This window comes from Vulpes vulpes, chromosome 14, assembly GCF_048418805.1.
Source record: "Vulpes vulpes isolate BD-2025 chromosome 14, VulVul3, whole genome shotgun sequence".
Classification (NCBI taxonomy): domain Eukaryota; kingdom Metazoa; phylum Chordata; class Mammalia; order Carnivora; family Canidae; genus Vulpes; species Vulpes vulpes.
This window is the reverse complement of record NC_132793.1, coordinates 6099218-6118395: the sequence shown is the minus strand read 5'-3', so window position 1 is coordinate 6118395 and position 19178 is coordinate 6099218. Positions and strand designations below refer to the sequence as shown.

The following is a 19178-nucleotide window of genomic DNA, read 5'->3' as shown; positions in this document are numbered from 1 at the left end:
ACTTGGCAAAAAGCGACAATACCAAAATTTTATAACAAAATCCCAATTCCATTGAAATTTATTTGGCAGTACCATACATGTTTAGAAAAAAGACAAATATGTCGAAATATTTAACAGTGGTTATCTGAGTCAAGATGTTTTAGAAGACTGAATTTTTGCATTTGCCAGATTTTCCACAAAATACTTCTATTATTTACTAATGTTTCATTGTCCAAGTATTTACAAAATGGATCTGAGCCAAAAGAACTATGGCAAAGAAGAAACAAACAGGATCTTCAAAAAGTTAGGTCAAAATACATTATTTACATGCCAATAAGTGAAGGATCACAAGCTTAAGAAAAAAGTTAATTCTAAGACCTTGAACCAGTCAAACTAAAATGGGGTAGAGGACTTCCTCCAACTACAATGGAGGAAATCTCCTCATAAACACGGAAACAATGCTAGGAAGGGAAGCCTCAGAGTTCATCACAAGCCCACTAGGTATGGGTGCTTCACGAGAGACAGGTATCCAACTTCCAAGTAAAAGTCAGTTACGTCTGAAATTAGTGACATCCACAGGCAGCGACAAATGTTTTAAACAGAGCAGCTTTTAAAAATGATCTTTATCATAGGAATTGAGAATCAGATACAATGAGTCAAGTTAGCCTTTTTCTAATTGGTTATTTTAGACTTTTAGCCAGTAAAAAAAAAAAAGTTAAGTATCCATTTACTTGAAAAACTTCTCACACCTATCAGAATGGCTAACACCAAAAACACAAGGAACAAGTTGTTGATGAAGACTTGGGGGAAGAGGAACCCTTGCACACTACTGGTGGGAATACAAAAACTAGTGCAGGTGAAGCAGTATGGAGGCTCCTGAAAAAGTCAAAAATAGGGGAGCCTGGGTGGCTCTGTAGGTTGGACATCTGACTCATGGTTTTGGCTGGGGCCGTGATCTCAGGAGGTCGTGAGATAGAGCCCAAGGTCAGGCTCAGCACCAACCTCCTAACATTCTCTCCCTCTCCCTCTGCCACAGCCGCCCCCCCTCCACACACACATCCCACTCATGCATGCTCTCTCAAACAAACAAAAAAAAAAATAAGAAAAGGAAAACTTTTAGGGACGCCTGGGTGGCTTAGTGGTTGAGCATCTGCCTTTGGCTCAGGTCATGATCCTGGGGTCCTGGGATCAAGTTCCACATCAGGTTCCCTGCAAGGAGCCTGAGCCTGCTTCTCCCTCTACCTATGTCTCTGCTTCTCTCTGTCTCTCATGAATAAATAAATAAAATCTTAAAAAAAGAAAAAAGAAAAAAAAGTAAAGCAAAACTTCTAAAAACAAAACATACATACAAACCAAGAAACAAGATTTGTATGTTTATGCTCTTTTCCTAGAAGGAAAAAAAAAAATCTGGGGAATATTTATATTAAAGGATCTTTATATAAAGACTCATTTAAATTCTAAGAGCCAGAGGTCCTTCCTTGATGAAGCCTTTCTAGATTCCAACCTATCCCAATCTGAACATCCCTCTGCAGAATTACTCAGGTCATTTCATATACACATATTTTATGAAGGTGTGATACCAGCTCACATAACCCACCAAAGAGCTAATAAGCTCTTGGAAGCCAAAACCATGTGCTTTTTTATCATTATAACCCCTGCATCTGACACAGAACCTGGCTCAAAGTGGATTCCCAAGAAATGTTCACTAAAATGCAGCTTGACAGTCCTCTGAATCATGACCAGAACAGACTATTACAAAGCAATTTAACTTCTGGCAAGCAAGTAAGCACAAGCATGTATTAGGCACCCACTGTGTACATTATCCTGCACACAATGGAGGAATATAGATACTTAAACAGCTAGCTAGAAGACAAAGCAGAACAAAATAATAGTTACAGTGACAATCAACAAAATGTCACTGAATGCAGAGAAAAAGTGACAGACATCCAGGAATGTAGTAGAGTTCTGAAGTTAAAATCCAAAGTAAAGGTAAAACAAAGTCCAGATATAAAAACCAATCTCCACTGGGTTTTATAAATGTGATTAAGATTACAGATTGGGACGCCTAGATGACTCAGCAGTTGTGCATCTGCCCTTGGCTCAGGGCATGATCCTGGAGTTCCAGGATCAAGTCCCACACCAGGCTCCCTGCATGGAGCCTGCTTCTCCCTCGGCCTTTGTCTCTGCCTCTCTGCCTGTGTTTCTCATGAATAAAATCTTAAAAAAAAAAAAAAATTAAGATTATTTAACTTACCTTAACAGGCCCTGCAATGCAGTTTTCTTTAGATTTGTCCATAATGCCTGAAAAGAAAAGAGCCACCTTTAATTTATACAAATCCCTGTGCTTCAAAGTGCTACTATGCTAGATCAGGGTTATAGCTCCTGATGAAAAAGCCTCAACAACACAGAATTTCACACTTTTTCTTTGTCCAAATGAAGCTGGCAAGGGAGCCTTGCTTTCTCAGGTAACCTAAGGGACAGGTGTGGGGCCTCCCTCACCCCCCCAACTTCACTCCCTGAGACCACCTGCTCCACCACCCCCTCTCTAGGGGATTAATTCCAACAGTGCAGGAGCCTGCTTCCAGCCCTGCTCCCTTTAAAAAAAAAAAAAAAAGCAGCTTCTCTCTTCCCCATAACAGACTCTAGATACAACAGCATCTCTCCTCTCACTCTTCAAAAGCAAAGCTCCAGAACAGTCATTACACTCCCTGCATCCACCATTTCTCTGGCTCTCGCCCTCCCCCATCAGGATTTTGTCCCTACGGAGAAGCCAGCTCATGACCGACCTCTAATGTTAGCAAATTCAAAGGTCCAATCACCACCCTGGGCTCCCTGGTGTCCCCAGCAGCATTTGACAGCGTCACTCTTTTTTCTACTCCCAGCCTCCGCTGGCTTGGAGGGTGGTCCCTGACCTTACCAGCTGTCCTGTTGTGACCTCCTTTGCTCGATGATCAGTCTGACTTTTGCCAACCTGAGAGTCTAGGGTTACCCACCAATGAGTCCTTGGACTCATTTCTCCATCCATTCCCTTCCTAGGGTCCCCCATCCAGAACCAGGGCTCTAAACATCTTTAAGATGACTTGAATTTACATCTTCTACCCTAACCTGTCCTGACTACCAAACTATTACCTACCTCCTGCTCATTATCCCCCCCCCACCCCAATCCAGACAGCTCTTTTCTCCTCCCGGCTTCTCTTCCCCTCTGCTCTCAGGAGCAGCCTGAGCTCAGGCCTAGAAACACTTCTACTGCTATACTCATTCCCTATTAAACTCATCCAGTCTCCTGGCTCTCAATACCACTCACAGGCTGAGGACCTCCAAACTTCCATCTTCAGCCCAGACTTCTCCCCTGAACTCCTATCACCTATGAAATATCACCACCTGTAACCAGAGAGGCATCTCAAGTTTAAAATGTCTCAAATGAAATTCCTGCTCCCTCCCTACCCTATCTCCCCAACCCCGTTTTCACAGATGTCCCCATCTCAGTTACTGGCAAACCCATCTTGCCAGTTGCTTGGGTCAACTGATCTTTTACATGATTCTCCCTCAAACCCCATACCTAATCCATCAGCATATTTTGTAGGCTCTACCTTCAAAATCACTGCTCAAGACATTTAATACCACCACCTGATTAAATCAATGCTCTCTCCCCTCATTTCTTTGCTACAGGCTCCCGATGGTCACTCTGCTTCCACCCTTACCCCATGATGGTCCATTTGCAACACTGCACCCAATGATCCCATTAACAAGTCAGCTAGGCCGGCCCTTGGTTCACAAGCCAAGCCCCTCCTGGTCCCTCAACTCCAATTCAAATTCAACTTGCACAGACAGACCTACAGTGTCTGACCACCTTATGGACTGATCTCTTGCCTTCTGCACACCAGCCATACAGGGCTTCTTTCTTTCCTCAAAGCAGTGCACTGCCTCAGGGCCTTTGTACTTCCTGTTCTCTCTACCCATTTGGCACTTCTCTCAAATACAAGTGTGGCTTGCTCCCCATGACATTCAGGTCTCTCCTCAGATGGCTCTCTAACCATCTCGTTTTTATTTTTCTGCATAGCCCTTACTTAACACCTTACATGACGTTACTTGTACTCGCTTACTTCTGCCTCCCAGCTCCCTAATCAGTATCTCCAAGGAAAGTAAGCTCCATGAGAGCAAGGGCTTAGACTCATTTTGTTTACTGTTGCCCCCTGCCAGAACTTGTCTGGCACATAGTATTCACACCAATGTTTGGGGGAATGAGTTAATCCGTTAAGAAAGCATATTAATAATGAAAATAGTTAACACTTGCTAAGCCCATACTGTGAGTCAGGCACAGTCTAGTAAATTAGAAGAACATAAACTCCAAGAAAGCAGAAACCTTTCTGTATTTTTCCTACCCAGGTGCTCTCCGAATTCTAGAATCCAATCAAAAAGTGCCTCCCATCCCCACCGCTTTCACATCCACTTCACAAATAAGCAGAAAACTTCACCTTGAAGATGGAACCACAGCTAAAGAGAGGAGTCCTTATGTCCAACAGCAGGTTAGGAGAAACAGGAAGGAGAAAGGAGTTATAAGCTCGTGTTACGCAAACATTAATTTCACACACGCTCTAAGGCTTCCTTCACTTTCCCCAACGATCACAGGCAGCAGACCAATGAGATCACACAGGCCTAACATTTATTCAATCGTCTCCAACAGAAGCTAGATACTTGTTCCAATTGGATATACTTTTCCTTCTCAGGGAGATTAATAATAATAAACAGAATGAAATAAGATGATTCTGATCCAGAGATTCTGAAGAGAGCCCCAGGAAAACTGCCTTTCTAGTGATTCCAGTCTACAGCCAGATTCAGGAGTCCCATGACCCCATGACCCTCACAAGATCCCTGCGGCTCAAACCACATGTCCTACTACTCTGAACAGGAGATGTGCTAAGATTGTATAGCTCTGCACGTTTAGACTTTTTCTCCATCAAAACTGCTTAGTGTCTGCACGGACTCAGAGGAGGGCAGCAATGAGTATGTTGCTGACAAGTATTTCATTCAGAGAACAAGGAAGATTAAGGAGCAGATGGAGCCGTTACAAATCAGGGGCAGTAGGTCCATCTACATCTGGAGGACACGTGTTAGAAATGGAGACTTTGGGATCCCTGGGTGGCTCAGCGGTTTGGCACCTGCCTTTGGCCCAGGGCAAGATCCTGGAGTCCCGGATCGAGTCCCACATCAGGCTCCCTGCATGGAGCCTGCTTCTCCCTCTGCCTGTGTCTCTGCCTCTCTCTCTCTCTCTGTATAACTATCATAAATAAATATAATAATAATAATAATAATAATAACAACAATAAAAGAAATGGAGACTTTCGGGGATGCCTGGGTGGCTCAGCGGTTCAGTGCCTGCCTTCGGCCCAGGGCGTGACCCCGGGGTCCCGGAATCGAGTCCTGCCTCAGGCTATCTGCATGGAGCCTGCTTCTCCCCCTGCCTGTGTCTCTGTGTGTGTGTGTGTCTCTCTATCATGAACAAATAAAATCTTAAAAAAAAATAAAAAAAGAAAGTAAGAAATGGAGACTTTCGAGCTTGACCGTAGACCCAACAAATCGGATTGTGCATTTTAACTTCCCCAGGCGACTCGTGTGCTCTGGTCTAGATCACTGGATCCCCAGAAACCATCAAGAGAAGCACCTGGAAAACCTGAAAAACTACAGATGCCTGAGCCCCTGTGCCCAAGCGCTTCTGGTTCACGAGGTGGGGAGGGGGGTCCCGCATTTTTAACAAGGACCCTCGGAAAATGCCCGATAAAGGCGGCCCGAGGTCTGCGGTTGCAGAAGCACCGGCCACAGGAGAGAAAGCCTCTCTGCGGAAGCTTCCGTTTATCCATCCACCAAGGAGGGCCCTTCGTGGCTGTTGTAACCGAAGCAGCCCCCGCGGAAGCCACACTATCGTCGGGCGGGTCGGTGTGTTGGTTTGTTTGTTTGTTTTGCGAGTTCTCGGGCCCCCGCTCCGCGCCTGGCGCCCCACCCCCACGAGCACGCAGGCTCTAGGGGAGCAAAAGCCCTCCCAGGTCTTCTCACCCAGGGGCTCCCCGAACACGAGAATCCCATTAGGAAGCGCCCCAGCTCGGCAAATTGAACTCCAATCAATCAATCAATCAATGCACCCCGAGCCCCAATAGATGCCGCCCAACACCCCGCGTTCGGCACACACCAGGCGCTATCCCACAGGGCGCCCCGGGAGCAGACGGGAAAGCACGAGGGGCCAGAGGAGAGGGGTGGGGGGGATGCAGGTGGGAGAGGAAGCCCGAGGGGGGCGGAGGGGACCGCGGAGGGGGCCGCGGAAGGGACCGCGGAGGGGGCCGCGCACCCGGGCAGGGCAGGCCTCGCCTCCGCTCGTCCCCGCCAGCAGCGCCGCCGCCCGCTCAGAGGCCACCCAGGCCCCGCCGCCCTCGCCCGCTCGCCCGCTCGCCTCCCAGGGCCGCCCCCGCCGTCTACCAACCCGCCGGCTCCAGCCTCCGAACCAAGCCGCCGAGTCCTCCGGAGCGCTCAGCCGTTAAGATTCAAAGTCTTCATTTTAAATAAGAGTTAAACCCTCTGCTCTGGAAGCTGATTGGCCGGAGCTCGAGAGGTGCTGCCTTGTGATTGGCTCACAGCCCACCGGACGCCGTGAGTCGCGTAATCACGTCCAAGGCGGTGACAGCGCGCAGGCGCACTGCCTCCCCCGCCCCTCCCTCCCCGGTAAGGCCCCGGAAGTGGTGGAGCCAACGGCCCGCCAGACTTTGGCAGTTCTAGCGCCCGTGGTGCTCTCCGGGATCCGGGGCTTGTCGGCCAGACAGCATTTCCTCAGCGTCAACCAGCGTCGCCGCGCAAGAGGCCAAGTCGGAGGAGGTTAACGAACCACTCGAACGCGCCAGTAAGTAAGATGGCGAGAAGGGCAGGAGGGAGTGGCGGGGCGTGTTGGGGCGGGGTGGGAGGGGGGGTGGGGGCGATCGACAGCGCAGCGCTCGGCGCCTCGCCCTGCGCGCGTGCGCAGTGAGCGTGCGGTCCTGCGCTCCGAGCGATCGATGGTGCAGAATTGGCGCCTCCATTTTTCTGGGGAGAAAGCGGGAGCCCGAGAGAGCCGGACTAGCGGGTACTGGGGGCGTGGGATGCATGGAGAACGGCTGGTGCGGTCCGCTGGGGTCGTTAGGGGAGCACAGGGAAGACGAGCGCGGCGGGAGGCCCGATGGCGAGCGGGGTGGCTGGCATGCGCCCTGAGCGGCCAGGCTGGGCCTGCACAGCGCCTGCGCTTCCCGCGGTCGCCCCGGCCTTCGCTCGCTCCTGCGGCGGGATGGTGGCGTGTGCCTTCCCGCCCGGGCCCCCGTGCAGCTCCGTGTGGACGGTTGCTCGGGCCTCGGCGTCCTCACTTGCACTTGGGGGGGGGGGGGGTGATGAGGCCCTTCCTAGCCCAGCGAGCGGACCTCCTGGGAGGCCTGGGAGGCGGGGCCCGTCCCTGGTTCTCTGTCTCCATCTCCCTTACAGCCCGTGATGCTCCCGGCACGCGTGCAGAGACGGGAGAGGATCGTGGATGAGTTCCGGGCTCAGCCGCGGGCCGTCCTGGCGGCCCCCCCCCCCCCCCCGACGAGTCGCTCCGCCGCATATTTTATTTCCAGTTTCCTAAAACCTCGGTCCCTGCCGGTTTCATCTTCTCTCTCTCTCTCTCTCTCTCTCTCTCTCTCTCTCTGTGTGTGTGTGTCCTAGAGTTCTGCGCAAGCATAGATGTACATACAGCTGCTCCTGCACGTGCTTCAGTACACTTTGGGTGGCTTCGTTCAGCGAGCTAAGGTTTGTCGAGTGCTTGGCACGGAGTCCGGCGAGCGCTCCGTACGCGTTAGCTGCTGTCGTTGACACCCGGCGGCGCGGCGCAGCGCAGTCAGGAGGCCGCTCCGGGGCCCGAGAGCCCGCCTGAGGACGCAGGCTGTGCCGTCGACAAGCTCCTTGAGCCTGGGTTAATTAATTAACTCAACCTCTCCGGGCTTTTGAGGTTGCCTGTCTCTAGATAGGATGGATGAGAATCAAACGGGGTGATGCGGATTAGCTGCTTAGGCGGCGTGTGTCAACACGCTACGCTGAAGGTCCCCGGAAGTCTAGCTGGTTTGTCGCGGAGTTTTTAAGGGGCAGATCCAGGTAGTCATCTCATCAGGGACAGCACAGTCCGCATGGCAGCCCTGGTTTCTCCAGGCACTGCTGGGACCTTGGAAAGTGATGTTCCCTTCTCTGTGAACCAGATTGCAGGGCCTTGCCTGCAGGGTGGTTTGAGGACTAAGTGAGATAAAACATGCTGAACACTTAGTAAATGTTGGCTCTTCTTACAATCAGTAGCTTCGTTTCCTCCCCGGAGGGGGTTAGAACACATGGTTCCCCACCCCTTTCCTGTCGTCCTCCCAAAATCTTTCCCTGTAAAGTACAGCAATCCAGGCAGTGCTGCTGTTACTGCTCGCTCCTCTCTTTTCTGGTATTCCTCTCTCCCCTATACTCTGACTTTCAGTTTCTCGTCTGCCTGCTATTTCTTTTCTTTATTACTGTTTCCCAGGCTCCTGTGGTCTTCCAAACATACATGTATATATATACAGACATTGATTTTTTTTTTTAAGATTTTATTTATTCATGAGAGACACAGAGAGAGAGAGAGAGGCAGAGACAGGCAGAGGGAGAAGGAGGCTCCATGCAGGTAGCCGGATGTGGGACTTGATCCCAGGTCTCCAGGATCAGGCCCTGGGCTGAAGGTGGCGCTAAACTACCAGGGCTGCCCCAGACATTGATTTTTGAAAGTCACATTATCCCATCCTATCCACCAATTGGAGTTATTTTTTTGCATAGACCGGAAACCATCATCTACAGGTTTCATTTTACTGTCTAAGAGAGAACTTAAGCACTTGAGAACCGATCTAAGGACACAGTCTTTGAGATTTTCACACACCCCCCTTTTTTTTCATTTTTTTTTTAAGGCTTTTTTTTATTTATGATAGTCACAGAGAGAGAAAGAGAGAGAGGCAGAGACATAGGCAGAGGGAGAAGCAGGCTCCATGCACCGGGAGCCCGATGTGGGACTTGATCCCGGGTCTCCAGGATCGTGCCCTGGGCCAAAGGCAGGCGCCAAACCGCTGCACCACCCAGGGATCCCTTTTTTCATTTTTTAATTATTGTTTTGGCCATATCTTAACTTGCCACCATTTTATTAAGCAATTCATCTTCGAATCTTTCCAAAGCACTCAACTTGATTTAGTTTTCATAGCATAGTGGCTTTTGTGCTCTCGTGTTGTTATTTACTATCAAATTATGTAATTTAACAAAATACCTTAAAACACATTTAAAGAATGAACATAACTGACATCAGTAAGCATACAGCTCAGCTGATGGAAACAATAGTGTCTAAATACTCAACAATAGCAGCTGTCTTACCTATTGCAAAAACCAGTTGCTGTCTTATCATACGAGAAATAGAACATTCTGAGATAGCAATATAGAATAAAAATGGCAGGTAAGTTGTTTGACAGAGAAGAAAAGTTGATGAAAAGTTCTGTAAATACTCACTAACACGATTTGAATGATATTTGTGTGCCACAGTGCTCAATGCCCTGCACTCACCGTCTTATTCGACCTTGGCTAACTTGCTTAACAGCTGATCTCAAATGAAGAAGGTCACTGACCAAAGATAATGCAAGTAGTAGAGCTGGGATTTACACCCCACGAGTCTGACCAGATTGTTGTGTTGCCTCTGTGACTTACTAGTGCCTCTGCCCTTCACCATCCCTGTTTTCTCATCTTGCAGGTGGCAAGGAAATTGTCTTCCTCTTTTCCAAGATGTACAGAACCAAAGTGGGCTTGAAAGATCGCCAGCAGCTCTACAAGCTGATCATTAGCCAGCTGCTGTATGATGGCTACATCAGCATTGCTAATGGCCTCATCAATGAAATCAAGCCTCAGTCTGTTTGTGCACCCTCGGAGCAGCTCCTACATCTCATCAAACTAGGTAGTTTTAAATGCAGATTCATTGATTCCATGGCAAGGTTCCAGATGTTTTCACAATCAGAATTTTTCAAGATTATTTTTGTTTAGTTTTAATGCCTAGTATGTGTCAAGTACAATGCTAGATACTGAAGGAGGAAGCAAACCCCAGATTATGAAGATTTTGAGCTGGCTCTGGCCTCAGGCTGTTTATGAGAATTGTCTGAACTGTTCTTTCATTGTATTATTGACTTCAGATTTCGACTCAAATGGCATTTTAGAGTCCTCTTCACCTTTTCTAAAATAACCCACTATCTTCCCCATACTTACCCAGGTATTCTAAAACAACAGTGCCATTTCCTTCGTGATAGACTCATGATCTAAAATTTTCTTCATTGTATGAAGTTGTTTCCCACACAGTCTGTACCTCCCCCCAAAAGACAGCAAGCTCAATAAAGATCAAGATCTTGTCTTGTTCAACAATATATCCTGGTGCTTGCCTGGGTTGTAGAAAACACTCAATAAAATAAGAATTACCAACATGTTTCTATTCTACGCTTTGACTTAGTAATGCCAATTTTGAGAATTTGTGCTCAAATTTGAGGAAATAAAATGAATACAACTGAAATACCCAACAATAAGGAATCCGTTGTTAATGTTCTTGTATCTATCATATTGGGTCCAACAACATGATGTATATAAACCTTACACTGGCTAGGTGTTTGTTCTGACTGAGTAAATGAACCAGTAAGTTAACAACATATCCTATGGTGTGGTTCTATTTTTGTTTTTAAGAATTGTAACAACTGTGCATGGACCTTCTGGAAAGGTCCAGAAGAATTCTTTCCTCCATGTTCGCAGTAATCATCTCTGGATAATCTAATGAGAAGTCATTATTTTGTGTTCATCTGTATTCCTAGTTTTTTATACTAATAAACATACTGTTTACCTGGTATGTGAAGTTATTTTTAAACCTAAAAGGCATTTACCTGAGAAACTTTATTTAAATATCAACATTCTTTCAAGTATGTTTCACTAGCATTGATATTAACAATGTATCTGACTTAATGGGCTTCAAAGCTGCTACTAACAGATCTCAGCACTAAAACATACTAAAATACAGAATGGGAAAAAATGGACAGCTTAACTACAGAACTGCTTTTAAGTTTATGTAGTTGTGATTAAACTAGAAAATTTTGGAGACAAAAGTCGAGGGAGCTGACTCTCCTACAGTGTCACAGTGCGTGCTTCCAGGTTGATACACATAATTTTGTGAATTGCTAAGTGTCAGCTCCAAGAAAGAGAAAGTTGATATTGGCAAACATCCTTCCCAGTTTTTTCTGTTTTTTAATATATTTATTCATGAAAGAGGAGAGAGACAGAGACATAGGCAGAGGGAGAAGCAAGCTCCGGAGAGAGAGCCTGATGCAGGACTCTGTCCCGGAACCCGGGGATCACACCCTGAGCTGATGGCAGACAGACACTCAACCGCTGAGCCACCCAGGCGTCCCTCCTTCCCAGTTCGGATCCAGAATTTTGTCTTGGCTTTTTAAAATAACATTTTTTTCATGCGCTTAATTTTTATTCCCTCAGGAATGGAAAATGATGATACTGCAGTTCAGTATGCAATTGGTCGTTCAGATACCGTTGCCCCAGGCACAGGAATTGACCTGGAATTTGATGCCGATGTCCAAACTATGTCCCCAGAGGCTTCAGAGTATGAAACATGCTATGTCACATCCCATAAAGGACCGTGCCGTGTCGCTACCTACAGTAGAGACGGGCAGTTAATAGCTACTGGATCTGCCGATGCTTCCATAAAGATACTCGACACAGAAAGAATGTTGGCCAAAAGTGCCATGCCAATAGAGGTAAAAATCACGGGAACATGTACTATCTGCCTGTTGTTGTTTGTGGGGAGAATGAAAGACTACTTTAGACCGGAGTTAACTCAGCATAGTTGGATACTTTGAGTCAGACAGATTTTACATTTTGAGCATGTCTTTTCCCATTGGTCTAGGTCATGATGAATGAGACGGCACAACAGAACATGGAAAACCACCCAGTGATTCGAACGCTTTATGACCACGTGGATGAAGTCACATGTCTCGCTTTCCACCCAACAGAACAGATCCTTGCCTCTGGTTCAAGGGATTATACTCTTAAATTATTTGATTATTCCAAACCGTCAGCAAAAAGAGCCTTCAAATATATTCAGGTTAGGGATGTTTGGAAAGGAGTTTTACATTGTTTTCTTAAAAACAAAGAGCTATTACTGTGTGACTATTCTTTTTTCTAAAGCAGTCTCAGCGATCATGCTTTAAAATGAGTTCACAAGGACACCTGCCCACAGGTGGCACAGGAATCAGATTGCACTGATACATGGTTCATATGCTGTCATGTGCCCACTTCTGGCCAGTCAGGACTGCTGGCTGGCCACGATTTATGCAACAAGGGTTCAGAATCTTTATCGCTCTTTAAAGATCCCTATTTAAAGACAACCAACTTCGCTAAAGTATGATTTAATGGGAATCAGATTATTCAGCTGAAACTGTCCTATGTATCCTGGAAAAGTGACATTTGGTACCATATCTTGAATACGCAGTTCAGAAATACTAATGTTTTGATAGTGGCTTCCACCTTTTAATGATTTAACTTAGTTTTTTACTCAGTGTTTGGAGACCTAGGACAAATTGAAAAAGGTGTTTGTGTCTACAAGTTATATCTATCGTAGTTCATTCATGTGTGAATGTATATCCTACATAGCCTAATAATATTCCATTCTGAGTTCACCCAGTGCTCATTTGCAAATAATGAAGCTCGCTTCTGCAGTTTTTGGAATAAATAATGTCACTGGTATATAGTTTGTGAAATCTGTTCAGGTGATACTTTCACGTACCCTGGAAAGTTCATTGTTCCTCCTTATACATTGATGTAATGACTGGCCATTGTTTTATGTATTCTTTCCATCAACCAAATACTTTCCACATTTCCTCTGGATTTAATTGCTCACTAGTTGGTCACTTAACGTTAATGTCTCTGTCCTAACAGGAAGCTGAGATGTTACGCTCCATCTCTTTTCATCCTTCCGGAGACTTTATACTTGTTGGAACTCAGCATCCTACTCTTCGGCTTTATGATATCAACACGTTTCAGTGTTTTGTCTCTTGCAACCCTCAAGATCAACATACCGATGCTATATGCTCCGTGAATTACAATCCTAGTGCCAATATGTATGTAACTGGTAGCAAGGATGGCTGCATCAAGTTATGGGATGGTGTTTCAAACCGATGCATCACAACTTTTGAGAAAGCCCATGATGGTGCTGAAGTTTGTTCTGCCATTTTCTCCAAAAATTCTAAATACATTCTCTCCAGTGGAAAAGACTCTGTAGCTAAACTTTGGGAGATATCGACAGGACGAACACTGGTCAGATACACAGGTATGCGAGAAATTGCTATTACTTGACATTTCTATAGCATTTTATGGTTTCCTGAACTCTTAAATCCTCACAAAAGCCACACAGTAAGTATACTTTGAGCAAGGCAGATATTATTCCCTCTTTTAAATTTAAAAAAAAAACCACAACAACAAGGCTTGGAGTTTAGCCAAGGCTGCAGTTTGTAAGAAGAAGAGCTGGAAATAGAATCACAATAGTTTCATAACTTTATTCTCCATACATTACTGCTTAAACTAGATCCGATTCCATGTGAGTAACATTTGAGCCTCTGGTGGTCCATCTGTAGACCAACAGTCTGCCATTTTCCCATGGACATAAGAGCAGTCTAGAGAAAAACTTGAGTTGGTGCGTCTTAGTAAATAATATGCACTATGGAAAGAAGGCTGAGAGGAAGATCCTGGCCTATTCCTAAGAGAGTGCAGGTAGCTGGGCTAGTCACTTGACAATGAGTGTTGTTAAAATATTGTATCTCGTTCTATGTTCCTTGGAGCTGCAAAGGCTGTTGTTGGTAAAAAAAAAAAAAAAAAAAAAAAATCCTCCAGGAAACTAAAGCTAGTTTCCTCTGCTGTGAGATGTTTGTGTCATACGCTAAAATCACCAGAACCAGAACACTGAAAGCAATACCATTGTAAGGGCTCAGCTGAGGTGGTAATTAGCTGAGACATCTGCACCGCTAGGGTGCAGCATAACCCCCTCAGATTTATCTCCTCGTAACCAGAGTTCCATTCCTGCCTTCCATCTGTCTGGCTTCTGACATTATAGATGGTGTAACTAACAAGTCCTGGGAAGAATCATTTTTATCATAATTCTTGGTAACTTTCTTGAAACATTTTTGTATGGAGCTATTTTGAAGAATTTATCTAATTCTTACTGTTCAAGGACTGTGTGCTTATTGCGAAAAGAAGATACAAAAATGATCAGAGTAAAAGTGGGAAAGCCTCCTCCATCTTCAGAAGTAACGACCATTGTCTGTGATGCATCCAGAAGGGTGCACACTAGATTCTCACAAGATTTATTATATTTGTTTTGTCTTGTGAGCATTAGGTTGTTTCATGCTTCTCTGTGACTGGTTTGTTTTGGATGGAGAATTGGGATTTGATTTTAAAGTGAGATTATACTGAATTTGTATGCAAATTCCCTGATTTTCTAATTCACAGGTTAAGATACCATGTTAGTGTGTTTAGATCTGAATTTCCAGTTTTAATGTTTAGTTAGAATTCAAAGGGTTCTTGAAATAAAGACAAGGAAAAGCTATCAAGCATTAGAAATTTCAGTGTTAAAAATTAATTCTGGGACGCCTGGGTGGCTCAGCGGTTGAGTGTCTGCCTTTGGCTCAGGGTGTGATCCCAAAGAACCAGGATCGAGTCCCACATCGGGCTCCCTGCAGGGAGCCTGCTTCTCCCTCTACCTGTGTCTCTGCCTCTCTCTCTCTCTCTGTCCCTCATAAGTAAATAATATATATGTATATATAAACATATAAACACTAAAAATTAAAACCTTAAACTAGGGAAACAACATTTCTAGCATGTAAAGTGGACACATGTTAGACAGTGGTGAGTGAGCTCAAGGGGAGCTAGGTGACCCCCGGTAGGTACTGTAAACCTAAGAAATGAAAACGCAAGTGTCTTTTTGTAGTCATCAGACTAGGAATTTAAAAGATTGATTTTATCTTGTGTTGCTCACTATTTTAGGAAATTACATATTTTATTGTTAGGAGTGTCAACTGGTAAAATATTTCTAAAGGGCAGGTTGGTGTCCCATATCAAGATTTTCAGTGCATGTCTATATTCTGGACCCACTGTGTGCACTCTTAGAAATTCAGCCTAAAAAAACTTGGCAAACATGCACATGCCCACATAGAAAAATGTCTATCCCAACGTTGTGTAGAGTAGGGGAAAGGTAGAGACAACAGAAATATCCACCAGAGGGGCACCTGGGCAGCTCAGTGATTGAGTGTCTGTCTTTGGCACAGGTCATGATCCCGAGGTCCCGGGATCAAGTCCCACATTGGGCTCCCTGCAGGGAGCCTGCTTCTCCCTCTGCCAATGTCTCTGCCTCTCTGTGGCTCTCCTGAATAAATAAATAAAATCTTCAAAAAAAAAAAAAAAAAAGGAATATCCACCAGAAAGCATTGAGTAAATTGTTCCTCATCCTTTTCACGGTATACAAGCTTTAGAAATAAATACTCCCACTGTAAGACTGTATGTATGTTACACCTTATGCTGATCTTGTAGCCATCTTGTGGGTAGGTGCCATAATTATCCCCCATAGAAAAGAAAAGGTGTAAAGGAACTGTGTAATTGGTCTCTGTTCACATCACTAATAAGTGTCAAATCCAGATCTAACACCAACACTGTATTTTTATCCAATAAACCATATTCCATCTTTATGGATCTCTACTACAGACTGTTGAATAAAAGCATATGATGTATGCTCTGCTTTACAAATGATAGACAACATACAGAGATATTGAGAAAGGGTATTCAACAAAGTCCTGACTCGGGGTAAAACTGTCAGGCAGTTTTTATTTTTATACTTTATGTAGTATTCTAAACAATCTGTATTTTCATGGTGCTATAAAAAGCCTAAAGCTTCCTTTTGGAGAGCAGATGTTCATGCTTGCCAGCAATTCTGTTCTAGGAATTTAATCTTGAGGATATAGTGTGTTCTGGGTAAAGACTTTGTCACAGTGTTATTTGTGATCAGATACAAACTAAATGCCTAGCAGAAGAAAGAATTATTAACTAGTAATAGTGCTTCCAAACAGTGATGCATTTTACAGCCAGAAAAAAACATGGAGAAATGAACAACAAAGAGTTGATTTAAACAATGACAGAAAAAACCTATAATATGACACCAATTTTGTTTGCTTGTTTGTTTGGTTTGGGGGCTTTTTTTGTCATTGTATTTACTTATTTGAGAGCGAGAGAGGCAGAGGCAGCGGGAGAAGCAGGCTCCCCGCTGAGCAGGGAGCCCAACACAGGGCTGGATCCCAGGACCCCAGAATCATGACCTGAACTGAAGACATGCTCAACTGACTAAGCCACCCAGGTGCCCTGTTTATTTTGTTTTTTAAAATATTTTTATTCCTAGAAATACATCCGAGCATTAACAGTTGCCTGAGGTGGCAGGCCAGGGGTGATTTTCTGTTGCATACTTCTTGGGAGTGTCCCACATTGCACAAGACATGTATTCAATTTTAGAATGTCCTTTTAAAAAAAATAAAATAAAATAAAATAAAATGCCCTCTTGAGGGCAGCCCTGATGGCCCAGTGGTTTGGCACCGCCTCAGCCTGGGGTGTGATCCTGGAGACCCAGGATCGGGTCCCACATCAGGCTCCCTGCATGGGGCCTGCTTCTCCCTCTGCCTGTGTCTCTGCCTCTCTCTCTCTCTCTCTCTCTCTCTCTCTCTCTCTGTGTGTGTGTGTGTGTGTCTGTCATGAATAGATAAAATAAAATTTTTTAAAAAAATAAATAAATAAAATGCCCTTTTGACATTGACAGGATAATTAAGCAGAGCAGTCTGAGGATCTAAAGTGTAAACGGGACAGCTGGGCCCAGCATTCAGACCCTTAACCTCTCATCTCTGCAGGTGCTGGCTTGAGCGGGCGGCAGGTACACCGGACGCAGGCCGTGTTCAACCACACAGAGGACTACGTGCTGCTGCCGGACGAGAGGACCATCAGTCTCTGCTGCTGGGACTCTCGCACAGCCGAGCGCCGAAACCTGCTCTCCCTAGGCCACAACAACATCGTGCGCTGCATAGTGCATTCGCCCACCAACCCCGGCTTCATGACGTGCAGTGATGACTTCCGAGCCCGGTTTTGGTACCGGCGATCAACCACGGACTAGCCCACCTTTGTTATATCCGGTTCTTTCCTTGAGGACTATGCCCCTCCTGCCCCCGTGTCCCATCACCAGCTTCGGTAGTAAGTCACTGCACCATCTGGCAGTTGTGCTGCCACCTCTCCATCCTTCTTGGATTTGTACAAAAGGATCTTTTTTTACCTTGATGTAGAATCATGGTGGGAAAAGTTGGAAACGCAGATCTATGCGGTTGTTCTGCATTCACTGATTATTACAGTGTGATTTTCATCGGTTTTGTAAATATAAGACTTGCCATTTCTCTTGAATCTCTCGATCATTTGAAGAAGGATAGAGTATTAAAGTGCTTTCTAGATCTCAAGTGGATCTGTCATGAGGAATTGTCATCTGGTGGTTTTGTCAGCTTTTATGCCTGTTCTACACCCTCTTTGTGTATATATCTCCTTGCAGAGTACATTTTGACGGATAAATAGGCATACAGCTCTGAGAATCAAGAGTCTTGTGCCATATTAAATACAATTTAGAGAATCCAGCAGTTCTCTCCTGAAATGACATCATTCTGATAATAAAGCTCGGATTTCCAACTTTACTGTTACACCTTTTTCACTTCAATGAAATTAGTGGCCAGATTTTCCTGAAGATTTATAGGAGATAGATCTTTCATCATACCTCCCACTTCTCCTCTCATTGCCTGCAGTGCTTATCTTCAGTAAATATTTCTGATAAGATTATGACCAGTTGATGGAAACCTAATTGTAGGTCTGTCCAATCTAACCAAAATTAGGTGAACCTGTTGCCACTCTTCGGGTGTCGCTTGTTTCACAAGTGATTCATATTGACTGACTTGGTTGTTAGTTCATTTTAAATCTCATTTTTCATTTTTCTTCAGCCTGGATCGTAACTACTCATGGTGGATGCACATGGCAACTATGTTCTTGGAAGATTTTTGCAATTAACAAACTGACAGGTTTAGTTTTCTTTCTCTTAAAACTTTTTAGAAAGTGACGCTATGTCTCTGGATTCAGCTCAAGCTAGGTCAGGGAACCCTCAGCTCCACTCTAAAAGACTTTGGTCTATATATTTATCCCCAAATACAAATACTTCATGATCTGGGTAGGAGTACCTGAAATTATAATCTAGGGTCATTTGATAAAAATAGTAAATAGATTAAAGTAATTGTTTTATGTTCTAGGAACTTTAAAATCTGAAGTTTACTGCATAAAAATTCTGCATTAGTCTTCCTTAAGGATCATTTCAACTCTTCGGTCTGTGAAACCATTTTAAGGATCTTAATGTGTTAAATCAGAATTTTAGTTCAGATTTCCAAAGAGCTGTATTTTTTGGTCTATATAGTGAGTTTGGGTTTATTTTTATTTTGTGTCCTGATTGTCCAGTATTTGAACTTGGCCATCTGTGGGTGCTGCTTTTGTAAGATTACAAGGAACCTACTGAATAGGAACAAGAATAACCAGTTCCATAGAATTACCAACCAAAACTCACTTCTTTTTCTGATGTTTCTTTTGCTTTCAACCCTATGAAACTACAGCAGAGATTGACCATTTCTGCGTTCTGCTCCAGCACATGCACTAGAGTGACCCCATTGCATTACCAATTTAAGTTCTGCTGGGTCTTTTTAACTGTTCATGAATTTAAATAATGATGCCTTCTTTTTCCAGTTTCTGGAATAGTCTCAGCAGTCCATGTATAGTTTCAGGACTCCTACTTACAAGATCAAGATACTTTTGTGTTTCCAAAACAGACTTTTTTTTAAATTGCATTAATATTTTGGATGCCAGGAATATTGGCATATTGGACTTGGCATCAGCATGTGATTAACATGCACCACCCTGACTTTCCAACGGCAAATACAAAGTCAGGATAAGAGCTTATAACTTCTATGTTATTTTTTAAAGATATGTGATTTCTAAAATAAACTTTTTGTATATAATGATAA

The 19178-nt window shown here is 44.5% G+C and overlaps 2 protein-coding genes across 6 annotated transcripts in view; one reads left to right on the top strand and one right to left on the bottom strand.

The window, feature by feature from the left end:
• Window positions 1–6843, bottom strand: part of AURKA (aurora kinase A) — a 19272-nt gene extending 12429 nt beyond the window's left edge. Inside the window, exons 1-3 of one of the 2 annotated variants that reach the window (XM_072735542.1) lie at window positions 6452–6694; window positions 4455–4488; window positions 2234–2280 (exon numbers count right to left, since the gene is read on the bottom strand). In XM_072735542.1, the coding sequence (XP_072591643.1) occupies window positions 2234–2275 (42 nt within the window). In that variant the 5' untranslated portion in view covers window positions 2276–2280; window positions 4455–4488; window positions 6452–6694. Of the gene's footprint in view, window positions 1–2233; window positions 2281–4454; window positions 4489–6451 lie in introns of both variants that reach the window. The other variant, XM_072735541.1, reaches the window with a different exon arrangement.
• CSTF1 (cleavage stimulation factor subunit 1) lies at window positions 6706–19178 on the top strand. 4 transcript variants are annotated; one of them, XM_026015035.2, is made up of 7 exons: window positions 6719–6865; window positions 7693–7776; window positions 9764–9964; window positions 11533–11810; window positions 11960–12157; window positions 12991–13381; window positions 16992–19178. In XM_026015035.2, the coding sequence occupies exons 3-7, from the start codon at window positions 9796–9798 to the stop codon at window positions 17249–17251; spliced, it is 1296 nt and encodes a 431-aa protein (XP_025870820.1). In that variant the 5' UTR covers window positions 6719–6865; window positions 7693–7776; window positions 9764–9795; the 3' UTR covers window positions 17252–19178. The 4 variants fall into 4 exon arrangements, with proteins under 4 accessions (XP_025870822.1, XP_025870820.1, XP_025870821.1 ...); XM_026015034.2 differs by lacking the exon at window positions 6719–6865 and adding an exon at window positions 6984–7084; XM_026015037.2 differs by lacking the exon at window positions 7693–7776 and having other exon boundaries at window positions 6706–6865.